General features: G+C 44.4%; 1 protein-coding gene across 1 annotated transcript in view; it reads left to right on the forward strand.

Annotated features, from left to right (window-relative positions):
* Positions 1 to 294: 294 nt before the first annotated feature.
* The window catches only part of LOC139687496 (neuronal acetylcholine receptor subunit alpha-7-like), a 152,817-nt gene continuing 135,945 nt past the window's right edge, over positions 295 to 17,166 (forward strand). The window contains exon 1 of the mRNA XM_071584685.1: positions 295 to 351. Within this exon, the coding sequence (XP_071440786.1) occupies positions 306 to 351 (46 nt within the window). The 5' untranslated portion in view covers positions 295 to 305. The remainder of the gene's footprint in view (positions 352 to 17,166) is intronic.

Raw genomic sequence — 17,166 nt, forward strand, 5'->3', positions numbered from 1 at the left:
ACAGGTTGGCCCCGATGCCGCCCGCCGACCACACCGAGCACCAAGCGCCCTCCGGAGCATCGGAGACGGCCGCCGGGGAGCGGGCGACGTCCTCCGGGGAACGGCCCACCGCCGACCGGGCGCCTCGGTGAGCGGACGCTTGTCGCTTCTTCGGGCGCGCGGCGGGGATGAGGGGGCGCAGCGGATCGGGAATGGCGCCCGCCACCGACTTGCCCTTCTCCGGCGGAGGCGGCGGCGGTGGGGGCGGCGGTGGAGGCGGAGGAGGAGGCGGCGGTGGAGGTGGGGGAGGGGGAGGGTGCATCGGGATGAGCACGGCCACCATTCTACTCGTATTCCTGTGTCTTCCTCACGGTGAGTGCGCCGAGAGCAATTCAAACTTTTAGATAGAAAGAGAGAGAGAGAGAAAGGGGCATGAAAAAACATGACGAGCTATATGACGTGGGAAAGGGGGACCGGGGTTTACGCTCTTTATAATCTTTGTCCGTTACGTTTACTCCCGCTCGTTTGTTTGTTGTTTTTCGATTCATTATTGTTATTTAAGAGGAGGAAAAAGAGTTCGGATGATCCTTTTGTCATTCCCGAGGGAACGCAATGCTTAATCTCCTCCTCCTCCTCCCTCTCCCGTCTCTCCCTCCTTTTTGGAATGTGTTCGCCCCGTTGTTGCCCTTGCCCCCTTTCCCGCCCCCCTTTCCTCCCCCCCACACCCTCCCCACCACGCGCACCCACTCATTTCTCCCCGAGCCCCCTTCCACGCACTCCCCATTCCCTCCACCTCATACCCCTCCTCCCCCCCTGCCCTCCCTCGAGCGACTCCTCCTCACCGACAACCGCGCCAATGGGAGCCGCCATTGAAACCGTGGTTATGCGTACACGCAGTATGCGTCATAGCTCGATGATTCTCCTCTCTCTGTGGCAATGCATCATTCAAGAGCGCTATTCACTATGCACACATAGCGCTTTGTTGGGAGGCTTTTAAATGTTTACCTGGTCTCGTTGACCGAATTTAGATTCCGATCACTTCTCTTTCTCATCTCCGCGAAAATAATCCACTTCTATAAAATTTCCCGAGGGGATCGTCCTTGGCGGGCGTTGAAGGCCGTGGAAACAGTCCCCCTTCTCCCCATGTTTACATCAGATGGCAACTATTCCGTCCATGAGGGAAATGAAACATTCCATCGGATGGAAGGAAGAGATGTAATCGTAAAATATGGATACGAGATTCGATCCCCCATTTAAAAGGTTGCCTTCATGGAGGGAATTCATTCCATTTCGTGGGCGTGTTCCACTTGATAGCGCCGTAACATCTCGCAAAATCCACCCAGGTTCTTGCGAGCAATGACCTCCAAACAGGTGCTACGGTTTGGGCAAGCACTGGCCGGGTCCACTCGGCCAAGGAAAGGCTCGGAGGAGGCAGTTTCCGAATCGAGCGAAAAAAGAGCCCCCGATGTGAGATATGTTAGCAGTTGCTTAGCTCCCCGGGGAATTCTCCCAACCAACTTTTGAACCATGGCAATTCAATCTGGCGTGACCCAGCAATATTTCACTTTTCGGAGCGGGCTGTCAGAAACGTACCCGAAAACGTGTGAGGGGGGGATTGGGTCACCTGCCTAGGGGTGGAGGTGAGATACGTGTCCTGAGGGGTCAAGTAGGGTTTTTATTATTCTTTCATTCGACTCCTGTCGCTGCTCCATTAAAGGGTTGCTGCAGGGCTGTTTCGCCGCCATCCCGTCGGCAGTAACCCCTCTTTTGCTTTTGCAGTCAAACCTCCCCTCTCCCCCAACTTCTCCCCTCCCAACCCCCAACCCCCGACCCTGGGGGGTGGGGTGGGGGGTTGACCGAGCAGAGTGGGGTGGGAGCCCTGGTTTGTGACCACCACAGATTCTTCTCTGCCCCATAGCCCCGGACCCCATCTTCCCACGCCTCCCATCTCCTTCCACCACCACCATTCTTTCCCACTCTCCCGCCTTGTTTTTGGCTGCCCCTTTGCTCCATTTTATTCCGGCCCGCAGTTTATCTTCCTTCCAACGCACAGGCATCATATCCATCCCCTTCCTGCTCACCTCCGCCTTTCTCTCCCCCTCCCCACACGAACACACGAAAACAAGGGCGCACATGAACTTTTCCTCCACGAAAACTACCCTCCTTCGTTCCTCCGCCTTCTCCCCAATCTCCGTGTTCCCTACCCACCCTTTCGTCTCTCTCCCCTACAAGGCTCTCGGGCGTGCTCACATTCAACTTCTCCTCACATTTCCTCCCCACGGTCACAGTCGTTCTTCCCTATCTCTCCAGATCTCCCTCACCCTCCCCATCCGTCCTCCTCGTAAACGATCCACTCTCGCCGAGACTCCGTTTCACGCCCTCTCCTCTCCCTGGCTCGCAGACCCTCCTCTCCTCCACTTTTATGTCTCCCATCTCCAACCCCCTTCCCTCCTCCAACGGCCCTATTCCCATCCAGTTTTTCGTCTACGCCGACACCATCACCCCTGCTCCAAAATTCCTATCTCCGCAAGTCTCCCTCGCTGCCGCCCTCCTCTTCTCCACCCCCCCTCGGAATTCCTCCCCCCTTTGCGCCCCCCTCGTCTGTCCTGTCCATCCCCCCAAGACCCTCGTAAGCTCACCTTTTCTCTCTCTCTCTCCCATTCCTCCTCTGCCCTTCCTTCGCCTCTCCATTCCTCTCGCACTGCCCATCTCCTCTCGCTCTCTTCGCCACTTCATCTTCGCCCATCCCCACCCCCCCTTCCTCTCTCACCGCAGACCGTCTTTCCCTCTCCAGCCCTTACGCCCCCCCCTTCATCCCCCCCTTCAACCCTCCCGCCCCGCACTCTTATATACACGCCATTCACGTCTTCGATTAAGCCTACCTCCACCCCCGACATCAATCCTGCCCACCATCCTCCTTTTTCCTTCTCCCGTCTCTTTAAACGCCCGCCTCCCCACCCTCGCCATCCCTACCTCTCCCCGCAACACTTGTCACCTATTATAACTCGCACAGCAACCTCTCTACGAGGAGTCCCGAAAAAATGTACAAGGGAAAAGATATGTTGAGGGAAGAGAATGGGAAATTTTTCTCTCATCCTCTCCCACTATTGCGAACACGCTCTCGTAAACTCAGCAAACACCACCTTAGGGCTCGTGCACAATTCCATTTCCTCCCTCCCCTCACCTAGTCTTTCTCCTTTTCTATCTCTCGCTACCCCAACAGCAGTCGACTTGATCTGCATTCTCCCATGGAATCAATTCATTCCTTCCTCACATCATTATGTAGCAATTGATCTACCGTCTCTAGTGACTTACGTATCTCCCCCCCACGTCCAACCACTCTCGTGATCCGTAGGGAAGTGATGCCTCCATTTTTTAACAAGTGGTTCTCGTCAACACATTCCTCCAAGCACCCTTTCTCCTTCCCTCTCCCCGTCTCTCTATTCCGCTGAACACCCCTCCCCCGCGAACCCTTCGCCCCTCCTCCACCTCCTCCCTCCACAAATCATCCCGCGGGATTCATCTCCCGATACTGAATGGCATTTTGTAACACCTACCCCGCGCCCAAAAAGCCCTACCCGCCCCAACCCAAACCACCGCGCCCTCATCCCCAACCCTTGCTTTCCACGCCCCCCCCCCCCAATTCCCCTTCCGAGTCGCGTCCTTTCCACGAATTCCTGCTCCCTTCTTTTTCCGCTGCCTCCCCCCCCATTCCCCCCTCCCCCGGTTTTCTTCCCTCCTTCCAATATCATAACGTTCTGCTCCCTGCGCACGCTGGGTCCCCCCCCCGACACCCCCACACCCTTTCCCTCCACTCCTTTCTTCGCCGCCCCCCTGCTTTTTTAACCCGACTCCCCTTGACCCCTCTTCCACTCCTTTTCCTCTTTTCTTTTTATGCCCTCTCAATGGGTTAGTCGGAAGATATATTATCAATCTCGCCCAAATAAAGACGCCACCTAATCTAATCCCTCCACCTCCCTCTCCCCTCTCGGAAACCCTATCCACTTGCCCACCACATCTCCTCCGCCCCATACTCTTCTGGCTCCATTCACCTCATCCCCCTCCCTATCACCCCGATCCCCTCCTCCCCCTCCCACGTCGCACCTCCTCTTAAACCCTTCGGTCACTCTTTCTTCCTCCCCGCCACTCCCCTTCCCCTTACTCCTTCCCATCCTTACCTTGCCCTCCCCCTTTCCTTCGTCGGCACCTCCTCGAGAGGCCCACTTTCGCGATAGTGTTCTAATGAAAATTCCTCTTTGTACGCCTCGTCTTAATTTGCGCTAATAATTTGCTCAGCGTCCTCCGACCTATCTTTTTCACCCCGCCCTCTTTTTACTTCCACTCCCTCTCCTTCATATTTCTCTGGGTTCCTTGTCACTCTTCATCCCCTGCTCCCTTATTCCTTGAGTTTCCTCCCCCACCCACTCTCACAATCACGTACATAACCGACCCACTCCACCCCCCCTCCCCTATTACCTCTCTCCTTGCCTCTCACTCTTCTTCTCCGTCCCTCCACGGTACTTCGCTTCGTCCCTCCCGCCCCCCACCTTATTAATCTGCTCCCCCTGCTGCGTACTCTTCCCTCCTATTATCATCCATTCCTCGTCCCCTTGCTTCCATTTCGTGGTCGATATGAAAATTTTGATCCAAAAATCGGTCCGATTTACACTGCTGTCACGATTCCTATCCAACGAGTTCATTCAAGTTACGTATGAAAGGGGCTCTTCGTCGTGGACCGCAATATTTTGTAGTATTCGATGACTAGCCATTCCTTTTTTCTATGCACCATGGCCAGGAGCATTCTCGTTGGGTTCTATGCCAAGCACACAGCATATTTGGGGACGACAAATAGTCATTTTCCCCATCACATCCAAGGGGAGTGTCAAATCGGATGTGTTTGAACTTTTTGTCAACCACCTGCCAGTTTAACTGTGTAGCAGTTTGTATTGTTTGTTCGAGGGATCTTTTACAAAAAGAAATATTTTCACGTCCTTACATGATTAATCTTTAGTTATTTCTATTAAGTCAGAGGAACATTTTCAACCTGCTGTCTGCTGGAATCGTTTTAAATGATGCATCCAAAAAAGATCGCCTTAAATGAAACAAACATAAATATTTATTGAATCTCGGACAAAGTTCTCAATCTATCAAAAGGAAAACTAGGCTAATAAACTAAGGTTAAACAAACGTTAATACTAGATTTTTTTGACCACGGTAATTATTTTTTATTTTTCTGATGGCTTTTCAAATCAGATTTATCACTCTTCCACGTAACTTTACTTTCCAATGGCAATAAATTCGAATAATATTCAAGTCAACTCTGTATTAAATTAACCTTTCGTCATATTTTGCATTTCTTTCATGAAACGGCGGTGTATGAATATAGCTACATTTTAATGAAGAAAACTGGAAATGCCGTAATAATATTTTTATTTCGATTTTTACCTCGGACACTTATTGCTTTCTGAAAAGCGTTATCGTTTTTATTTTTTTCCGTTTCACTCCTAAAATGCTACTTAATTTCATGGCATCTCAGTCGGCGGATTATCGCATTAATCTTGGTCGTCAACGTTCTCATATTTATGGTACAGATGAGTAAAGACGCATCGCTTGAGGTGTTCCAAGGATTTTCAGTTTTGTAATGTTTAATAAATTCCTCATTTACAGCAAACTGCTACCCAAGCAAATTCATAAATCCGTTGAATATTTTCCACTAACCAGTTATTTGTTGATAAGAAAACACTGTTATAAAAATGGTATTCTTTGCTCTTTTGTGTCGCTAGAATAACTAGAAGCATTTTTTTTGTAGCTCACTCTCTTAAAATCCTATAACAGGATAAATTTTTTCCCGGGAATTTTGATCAACTTAAAAAAAACCCTTGTTTTTTCCTTTCCTTGGCAAATTATTTTGATGCTTTTCAGTATATTTTAATTTTATCGTTTTCCCATTCTCATTTGTTGCGATAAATTTACGTTATCTACAGATAGGGACATTTTTTCCCCATGGAGTAGTTCTTCGGTGCATAAGGGCCTGGATTCATTCGAGGGTTCTATTTTGGTATGAACTATTGTTTGAACTGGTGCACCCCAGGTACGTGCCGTATCTTTGAGCAAGCTCGGGGTTTAGAATGCTTTGCAATATCATATTGGCTTAATCGATTTTATTGCTTGCAATATGCCGTGTGACATTCCAGTGTGGTCCGCTGATCATCTTGTCTTCAGAAAAGAGTAATTTCTTCGTATCTGAGCTTAGGCACGTTTTTCAATCAATTTCAGTATCTTTCGCCAAGGCGAACTTTTCCCTCGGATCTCATGGCTTCTCATGCACTTAATTTAAGAGCATCTTCGTAAGAAATTTCCAAGAATAGGAAGATTGCGATTTGATCTACTTCACAAACCCCAGACAGTTGTTTGAGTCATGCAATTTCTTATTACAAAGACACTGAAAATATTTAGGAGGAGGCTCATAGGATGGGAAGCTCAGCTAGTCCAATGCTTTTTTATTTAAGGCTCTGAAAGAATTCATGAATGATTTTTATTCTCTTGCTGTGGACGTGAATTCATATACTACCTTGATCAAAAAGTTCCCGGAATAACCACCGTGTGGCGCTCCCATCGTTCCGATTTGAGTTCTGTTTTTTTTGTTAAATTCTACATCTACATAATACCCCGCAAGCCGCCGCAAGGGCGTGTGGCGGGGTAATGCAAATAAGGGCGGGATAAATGCAAATTGGTACATCTGTTGTTGATATTCCCTTTAAATCTTAGTGTCATAACTTGACATTTGCAAAAGTTACGTAGCCAAGAGTACATCTATCTCTGTGTGTGTTGGCGATTTTTTACAATTTCAGAAATGGATTTAAATTTGCAACAACGAACTTGTATTACATTTTGCGTAAAAAACGGATTTAGTGGCGCACGGACGTTGGAAATGTTGGAAAAGTGTTTCGGCAACGATTCTCTAAAAAAAACGGTCGTTTACCAGTGGCACGAGCGGTTCAGAAGTGGTCGTGAGTCAATCGAAGATGATGAACGCAGTGGCAGACCATCGACATCGAAAGTCGGTGAAAAAATTGATAAAGTAAAAGAAATGTTGGTCAATAACCGCAAATTAACCATCAGAGAAATAGCGGAGGACTTGAACATTGCCTATGGATCCGCCCAAGACATTGTGGTTAATGATTTGGGTTTCCGTCGTGTAGCAGCAAAGTTGGTGCCTCAAAGACCTCAATTTCATGCAAAAAAGAGACCGTGTTGACGTCGCAAAAGACATGATTTGCGAGGCTGAATCCGATCCCACATTCATCAAAAGGATCATTACTGGAGACGGGACGTGGGATTATGAGTACGACACGCAATCCAGACATCAGGCAAGTGAATGGCGTTCACCAAATGAGCCGAGACCAAAAAAACCACGTCGTTTTCAGTCAAAAAAGAAGGCAATGCTGACGGTTTTCATGGATTACAACGGTGTAGTGCATCATGAATTTTTGCCAGAAGGCCAGACAGTAAACAAAGAGTATTATTTGGGCGTTATGAGACGTTTGCGTGAAGCAATTCGCCGAAAGAGACCAGAAATGTGGGCAGAAAACTCGTGGATTTTGCACCATGATAACGCACCGTCGCACAGTGCTATCATTATTCGTAATTTTTTGACGAAAAATGCAACAAATACCATCCAACAGCCACCGAATTCACCTGATTTGGCTCCCTGTGACTTCTTTCTGTTCAATCGAGTTAAAAAACCATTACGGGGAACGCGTTTTAGCAGCCGAGAGGAAGTAATGGAAAAATCGCAGGAAGCACTGATGGACATACCGAAAACCGAATATAAAAAATGTTTCGGGGATTGGATCAAGCGCTGGCATAAGTGTGTTGCAGTCGATGGGGATTACTTTGAAGGGGACAATATAGATTTAGATGAATAAACTTGTATTTTTAATTTTCTGAATAAATTCCGGGAAATTTTTGATCAAGGTAGTATCTCTGCTATTTTTTCGCACACAATATTCGTGCCCATCTACCAGGACGCAAGCTAACATATTGCATCATAGATATTTTTTATCAACCTTCGTTTCCAAAGGGCTATACCTTTGGAAATGTTAGTGTGTGCGCTTATTTATCATCAATTTTACTTTAACCACTGCAAGAGAAGTTATAGTGTTGCAAGGCAACACGTTTTAATGTGTTTGAATCTGTTTCTGGACATGACTTTCCCATACTCATATTTCCGTTTGTATGTGATTCATATCATTATACGTATTCGGCCAACGTTTTAGTTGGGGCACTGCTACTGTTAGTTAAAAAAACTGGAATTAGTTTTTTTGAATTTTTTAGGAGAGTATAATTTTGAAAGATTAGTAGCATAAAGTTAATTATCAGGAACTACTCCGTTTTAGGTAAATACCAATATTGAAAGGTGGAAACGTTTTTATTCACAAACTAATATTTATCTAACTCTTGCATCAAAATAAGTCAAGGATCAATTGAAGAAAGAATCATATTTTGTTCGATTTAAGTGTTTAGTCGTCGATGAAATATGTAATAAAGAGCAGTTATGGTTGCATTTGATGAAATGCAACATGACAATCGGAAAGGAAATGCGAAATTGGCTCATAGAAAAATATTTGTGAATCAAAATTTAATTTGAAATAGTCTCTTTAATTTTAATAAATCTAGCAATTCATTCATATTGACCGTGGAGTTAATTTGACGTTATTGACTGCAATGAGGTTAAACAATAACACGCATTTTTATTAATTGATGGAGAAAAGTAGGACATTTTCTGCCCCATGACCGAAAGAAAAATTTCAATAATCCCATTTCGTTTCTTTGCCTATTTCCCTGTAGTGAATACATTCTGGATTAACTAACTGGATTTGATACTTGTAAATTTTTTATGAGCACGAAGAAAATGATATGAGAACAAATGAATTTCAAACTTTGTACGCCATTCCCCTGTGATGAAAATGTTTATTTTTCTTTAACGATACAATTTCTACAAAATCATTATACTAGTTTTTAAGATTTGTTATTTATGAAGATGATGTAGATTATCTCGCCATTTGTTGTAAATTAAATATCCACTCCGTTAGAGAAGACGTTTTCAGAGAATTTGAACTCTTGAATTTGAATTACTCCAATGTCTAGTATCACTAATTCATTGAGTAACTCATATTTGTTGTTTCAGGCGTAACTTTACAAAATGCATACAAGATATTGAAATGAAGGAAGTAACTTTGTAATTCCAAACTGATTCTATTAAAACCCGACCTAGATTTCGACGCTGGACATAATCATCACGATGATTTCGCCAACGTAACTTACATTTGCTACTTAGGTTACTATTAACTTATTCCTCCAGAAAATTTTTCAAGGCATTCAATCTTGCTTGAAACTCGTTCCCTCAAAACCGTATCGTTTACTTTTTGATATTTTCGTTTCGGCACTGATGCTCACGAATCTACATTTAAAATCGCCACCCGAGATTGATCGCAGATCACAGAAATATACAGTATTACAAGGAAAGACTTCAAATATCACTCATAATCACGTGCCGTTATTTAGAAACTTCTATGATCATGTTTCAGTAAGGATCAGATTTTAAGATAAAAAATATAAAGAATATAAACAATACAGAGAATTTCTCCTGATTCTAGTAACCTTTTTTCTGGAATTTACCTTTTCTTTCCGTAGACTTAATAACGGATATATATATACGAGCAGACATCCGACATGGATATCGATATGGGTGTAAAGATGCACGTGAGTGTGGAAGACTGCGCGCTGAGAGTAGGAAGCCCCTGAAATGTTTTAGGAGTGTGCAAGTCATTCCAGATGAGAAATGCGTTCAGAAAATTGCATGACCTCTTTCTTGGCTCGGAAACCAACTCATAGTATACTATCTAAACTTCCACACATATACAGCGTGTAAGTTCGAGTCTATTAAAATATCGGTTAGTTATGCATCGAATTTATCAAAAAAACTAACGAGATGAGAAAATTAGAAGGATTGCTTATTTTTTTTAATTTCTAGTTACTTCAATGCCAAGAGCCATTCTTTCTTTTAAGGTTCCACTTTTCTAGCCCTTAAGCACATTATAAAAAAAACCTGACAGCTTTTTTCATGATATTTTTCTTTTAGATAGTACTCCTTCATGTCCAGTGAGACGCCGTCATCTCCTGGCATTTTGCCACTATCAGCGTATATTTGAGTTCCTCCTCTCCAATTTTCTCTTCCCTGGGTTTCTTTGAGCCGTCTTTGGGCGAGGCTTTTTATTGATGTTTTTCATCCGCTCTACCCCTCCCCCCCACCTCCGAAAAAAATCTTACCTCATCCAACTTATTTTGAGAAGTATTTTATTTATTTTGTCTGCTTGATGATACATTTTTTAAGCGCCCATACTCTATTTTCTCGTTTCGCGTATCTCTGTCTTCCTTTTTCATGTAAACTTAAACTTCTAAAATTAGAATGAATCCAGTTCCCAATATGTTACGTGGGAAAAACGTCGTTGAAATTTTCCGCGTTAAGTGTTTGCTCTGCTGTCTGAAACTTCAATTGTCAGCCCGGGGGTTTAACTTTGGCCTAGCAAAAATATGAAAGAAGTACGATATATTTATTGCGTCATAATTCTTTCTGTTATTGTCTTTCATTTTCTTTCCTTCTTGATTCTTTTTGGATACTTCATTTGTTAAGAAAGTTGAAATAAGTTCAAATAGTCCTTTTATAAAAGTAAGACATAAACTTCCTCATTAACTCCGAAAATGTATGTTTAATTGGCCTTAATTACGTCACCAATGTTATCCTGATTATTTACAAACAATCGTTGGCATTGCCCTATTTAAACACATTTTCCGTCAAACTAAGGGTAGAAATAGTACGCTTATTGTAATCAATAGAAGTATATGAATTAAATTGATATCTATCCACATCAATATATACATAATTAATCAACTACCTGCATTCGACCGGCTCAACCACAACTTAATTAGAAAACATATCTCCGTTTTAAAAGTGTTTCGTTACTTTTACTGCTTAACAATCATCAGAAAAAATACAATTGCTTATTATAGTGAATTTTGGATCTATGGATGTTTTCATCTGTATTAATATCCGGAAGAGGACACTTTCGATTCATATTTTAAAAGGTCCGAATTGTCCCTTAGAATACTCGAGGTAATAGTGTCACAGGCTCGGCTCGATATTTATCAACTTACGAGGGTCATCCGGAAAGTAGTACCCGTTCGTGAAATAAAGACACAAAAGTAAATATTAACAAACATAAAAAATTTTATTTGAAAGAGGATACTTTAAACTACTTCTCAACATAATCTCCAAGCAAATTAAGGCATTTGTCATAACGTGTGACAAGTTTCTGTATTCCTGCTGCATAGTCCTTCGCCGCCAGCTCATTGAGATACGCGAGGGACCCATCTTGCACAAATTTTTGCATAATGCAGATGGTGTTTAACAATTTCATGAACAATTGTTCGAGAAACATTGGGAAAATGCTCACAGATGTCATCAATTGTGACGCGCCGATCGTTCCTCACGAATTCGTCAACTGAGCTCACCAGTTGGTCTGTAATGACAGACGGTCTCCCCGAACGCTCATCGTCGTGTGTGTTCCCCCTCCCCATGTTGAAGTTGCGACACCACCGCCGAACAGACGACTCGTCCATTACATTGTCTCCATACACCTCCTTTAATTGGCGATGAATATCACATGGGCGAACGTTTCTTGCATTGAGGAATTTAATCACTGCCCTCACTTCACAACTGGCGGCGTTCTCAATTTTTTTAAACATTGTAAACAATCACAGAAACAACACAGGCAATGCTAGCGTCACGCAACTTGGCTCAGAGAAGGCAGACAAGCCACTGAAGCTATCTGACCTCGTCCAGCGGCTACTCGCGTCGTCAGCACTTCATGCGGCACGAACGGGTACTACTTTCCGGATGACCCTCGTATTATGTCAATAAATGTCATATGAATTGCTATTTTTATGCGTATAAAATGCTGGCTACGTAAAATATATTACTCCAATTCTTCTAATCCACGCAAAATTAATCATTCCAGTAGAAAAATGAACTCGTAACCTCTAAATGTGCTTGAACCAGCTTCTGATTTCCATGTAAGTAGCACTGATATAATTAAATTGCTCCTCGTTCATACATAATATCAATATTTTAATCTGGCATATCTGTGATGCCATTACTGAATGCTATTTATAGTGAGTATGGAGATTATATAACAGTTGAATTCGTATCCACCTAATAGTATACCACGGTTATTTCCTTCCGTGTCTATTGAATTATTTTTTTCTATCTAAGAGAACCTAAATTCAATTTATAGTTTCGGAATCTCTGTCAAAGAAATTATTATTTTGCAATAATTGCCTCGTCATCCAGAAAAGAACGTTAGGGAATTCAAGATGCAAATTCGGACGAATACTATCATTCTTAATCGCCGGAAGTCTTCTTTCGCCACCGATTTCTTTTCTCTTCCCCATCAACCCCCTCCTCCCATTCTCAAACTTGTCACACATTCCCGCGTTGACTCGATTGGTGAATTGTCGGCAGGCGGCGATCCACAGTGTCACCAAGTCTCCTGCTGTTGTCTCCCTTTTGCTGTAAATACATCTAGCTGTCCTACTTCGTTCCGCCGATTTCCCCGGGAATTTTCGACTCTGTGGTACGAACAAAACATTCCGTCCTCTCATTGTTCCATTTTCAAGCGGACATGGGAGTGTGTGTGTGTGGGGGGGGGGCGATTTGTATGTGTTTGTGTGTGTGTACGGGAGGGGTTTGGGATGGGACGTGGGGTGGAAGAGATGCCTGTCGCTCGCTCTGTCGTCTGTTCTCCCCTCCTCCCTCCCCCACCCCCCTTCCTCCATAACCCACACACACGCGCACACACAACTCAAACACCCTCGAGCACCCTGCCAGTAGCTCCCATCCCTGACACCCTACACCGACCATCTTCGCAACGAAACTCCGAATCTCCTCGGGCATAATGACCAGTCACAAAGCTCATGGCCTGACGCACTTCGTGGGTGCCCCATGGACAGGAGGAATTCCAATTAAGACGACCGAAAAAACGATCCCCTTAGAAAGTTCAAAAAGGGTCAGGGGAGTGGGCGTCGTGCCTCCGGGAATACATTATTATTATTCACCACTTTGAAACTTGTTTCATATACATATATATATTTAATTTGGACACTTATTTTAACTACCCCGCGTATGATTTAATTATTTCGTAATTCCGTATACATTTTATTAAATGATTCAAATATCATTCCAATGGCACCCTAAAAGTTCTCGTTGAGGGCGAACGAGTCGGAGTTTTCCACCTCTTCGTTCGGGGGTCCGGCGCGCACGCTTGGAACACGGCCCCCGCCCCACCCCCCTTGAGCGCCGCGCGATCTACACGCCATTCTTGCACGCGCACACACTCGCACGCATCCATTACCGCTCATTCATCTCGACCCCTGCGCCCATCTGCCCTCCCCCCTATTTTCCCTCTCTGTTGGCCTTTCCCAGAACTCTAGCTCCAACTGCCCGCCTCCAGAGCACCGGTCTTCAGCGCGATTTTTCGGTCCCACCGCGCTCTGCGTCCCGAGAATTCTACCACCGCCGCCCTCCTGGCCCTCTGTCCCTTTTGCCCTCCGCCCCCATTGCCCACCGCCCCTCTTCCTTTTCGCCCCCTCCCCCACACCGCCTCCTCGGGGGCCGATCCCTCCCCCGCGTCCCCCTCGCGGTGCTCTCACGAGAATTCCGACCCATCGAGCGGCACCCTGCCCTTCACCCCTACGTGTGCTCTCTCTCCGAAACCACACCCCAAGGGGACGCCACCCGCCCTCCCCCCTAACACCCTCTCCCCCGCGCGACCCTAGCTACAAGACAAAAATCTCGCGGACCCCTCCCCCCCCCGCCTCTCGCTCCCGCCCCCCCTTCTCAGATGGCCTCGCCCAAACACACTCACAGACACATAATGCAATGCGCGCCCACCTCCGTCGGCCCACCACGCCCGCACCCACCCCCTTTCCGTTGTACTTCCTATCTCCACCCCATGGCACCCCACCTCACACACGCCTCCTCGCCCCCCTTTTAATTCGACCGCGCTCATTCAGTATTCGCCCACGCATTCCCCTCATGCTTCCCGCAACCCCCCCTCGTGCCCTACCCCTCTTCCATCCCCTCCCCCGCCCTTCCACCCCCGCCAACCCTTCGGACTAATTCACCCTTTCAGCACGCGTCCCCTACGGTACCACTCCATCGCCTCTCCCCCCATCCCATCCTCCCTCTCATCCGTGATCTCCTCCTCCCCCTCTGCCCCCAATCATCATGCCCCCCTCTTCTCCCATCCACCCACCCGCCCCTGCTCCCCGCGAATTTCATGTCGCCTGCTCGTGGAACGTGCCGGATGCAGTTCGAGGAACGCGTAGCAGGATGCAGCTCGGGGAATCGCAAATCCAATTGGCGTGGTGTAACATATCCACCGCCTCTTTCCCCTCTCTCCTTCCATCGCAGGCGAGACCGCAAGGGGTGCGGTGGGTGTCGCGGGGACGGGGGAGGGTGTATGGGGGGCGTCGTTATGCGGGTAATGGGTAAGTGTCAGGTCACGCGCGAGGAGAAGTGGTGGAAACGAAGCGAAGGTTTCAATTATAACGCCCTCCTTCGTCAAGTAATTCATCATTTGCCCACCGCTGCCAATCCGTCCTCTCTGTCTGCGGCGGCGCTAGACTCTGGTCGTACATTTCGTCAGAGGAACCGAAGGAAATATGGTTATTATAAATATATCATCAGATCCGCCTATTACCAATCACGCCGGCTAGATTATTTGACGATTTAAATAATAAAGTGCTGTCTCTCTTCCCTAACAAGAAAATGCACGGGTATAATTTATCCATTTCATGTGCGTTTCAAATCTGTGACCTAAAAATTAGCGCTCTGGATACTATTATCAACTGTAACAGTTGTTCACCGTTGAATGCCCCTTATTAATGCACACTATCCATAAGAATCGTGCCTATTCAACAAGTTTAATTAAATTTATCTTCACATTAAAATATTTTTTTACTTTTCCACAGAATTTTTTTTTCAAGGTACAACGCGTTTCGCCGACTTGTGACGTCATCAGGTGTAAGTTTTGTACCTGATGACTCCGCACGTTGGTGAAACGCCTTGCACCCTAATTTGCAAAGAAGTACAAAATATTTTGATATCGTTACTAAATACTTCCATTAGGTGAAACCTGAGACCTTAGAGTATATTAATTCAACTCATTTAAATTGACAAAGAAATGAAGTGGCTTGAGATAAATGCAATAATGTCCATAAACTAAATCAGAGTTATTGTATGGTAATACATCTTGAAAAAATGCTACCAGTAGCTCTGCTCACTTAATACATATTAAAAAATTAAATAAGAGTGTTCATATTTTTTTCAATTGCGATGAAATATTAACAAAGCAAGAAACCGTCATTAAAAATTTATCTGAGGCTGGAAGTTTGATTGATTGTTAAAAATGAAATTATTTTACTTAATATAGGCTTGCTATGGATCTGAGATTCTGATTTAAAATCTTTTTTATTTGTTCGTTGGCCTAATTCAGGCAAAGAGCGTGATTAGTGCTACCCGTTTCTGGGCAGCGAATCGTCTGGTCTTATAATTTTGAGTTCATGTTCCATTTGGAAGCAGTTGACAAAATCGTTCGAAATGAATCCTAGTGGGAAATGAAAATCAATCGAGGTATTGGATTAACGCAGATACTTCGCTTCCTTGCTGCATACAGAATCCCTGCGGATACCTTACTTTTAGTGGCGCTTAAGGGTTAAGGGGCCTGCGCCTTAGGTGCGCATCTTAATGGATGTCGGATGATTTCGTCATCACCCTGCCATTTAATGGGAATAATTACTCCTGAAGTTGGTTCGTTAAGCTTAATTCACCACTCTTCCTAATCCATTAATGTCTTCTCATTGGTATCCCTTCATTCTGGCGTTTCAACGCGGACACTGAGCTTACGTTGCCACATCGTATCAAATTTAGGTGCCCTGTAACTGAGGCAAACGGGGAGGAGAAATATTGATTCGTGCGAATCTAAAAACAGATATGTTTATTGCCATGCATGTAATATTGTTTGTTGTTTGGCAATCACTTGCATCATGATGAAGTAACAGTATTTTTGTTTAGACCAATCACTTTGTGACTGAACGTGAATTCATGAAGTACAAGCTTTTTAAATTTTTCAGAGTAAATGCATGGCTGAACGGGAAAATTGTCTGCAATGATAGAAGCCTTTCCTGATAGCCTGTATTGAAAAGTGTGGAGTGAAGTTACTGCTTTAAAAATATCAAACGCGCTGAGCATAAAGCTAAGGATTTTCCGTTTCACACTAAGCCAAATTTAGTTGATAAATCATTCAAACATAACCAATTATTACGGTGAAACTATTACTTCAGAAACTCAGATTAAGGCAGGATGAAATGTTCAAGCGGGAGAAGGTCTACGCAAATGTCATATTCACTCTAATAAAAATACTGGGAACGAATAAATTCAACCTTGGTAGGATTGGTCATCCAGTGGATAGATAGATTCGCCAGTGTGAAATATTAATGTGCAATTATAGTATATATATATATATATATATATATATATATACATTATGAAGAGGCAACTGCTTTGTGCGATATCACGATTGACTTAGACTTCAGTACCACAATATTGTTTTCCATTGTGCTGATCATCTATAGGAATGACGCAGAAATTCTATGTTACGGTTGACTGCTATGACAGTAAATTACTAATGAGTTTTCATTAGAGTGTTTTTGTTCACTCTATGGTACAAACTTACGGCCTTAACCAATTACCTAGCCTTATCTTGGATAAAAACGAACTTTACTCTTTAAGAGTTTTCGTTTAGTGTATTGATTTGTTTTTAAAAAATGTGTCTCCTTCGTATCAATTCATGATAAACAGTGTAACAGATAAGAGCATGTACATGTTGAAGATATTCATCTCTTTCATCTCCTTTCCTATGATTTTTGAACTTAGCCAAACCCATGGTTTCCACCTTATTTTGATGAAAACATTTCCACTAGGTAATATTTATGCGTCATTTAAAGTAATTAATTATTTTAATTGACTCATCTCAATGTTAATTATTCGCTTTGATGGAATCGCAT

The sequence above is a fragment of the Hetaerina americana genome, unplaced genomic scaffold, assembly GCF_022747635.1.
Source record: "Hetaerina americana unplaced genomic scaffold, ioHetAmer1.1.p SCAF_1, whole genome shotgun sequence".
Taxonomy (NCBI): domain Eukaryota; kingdom Metazoa; phylum Arthropoda; class Insecta; order Odonata; family Calopterygidae; genus Hetaerina; species Hetaerina americana.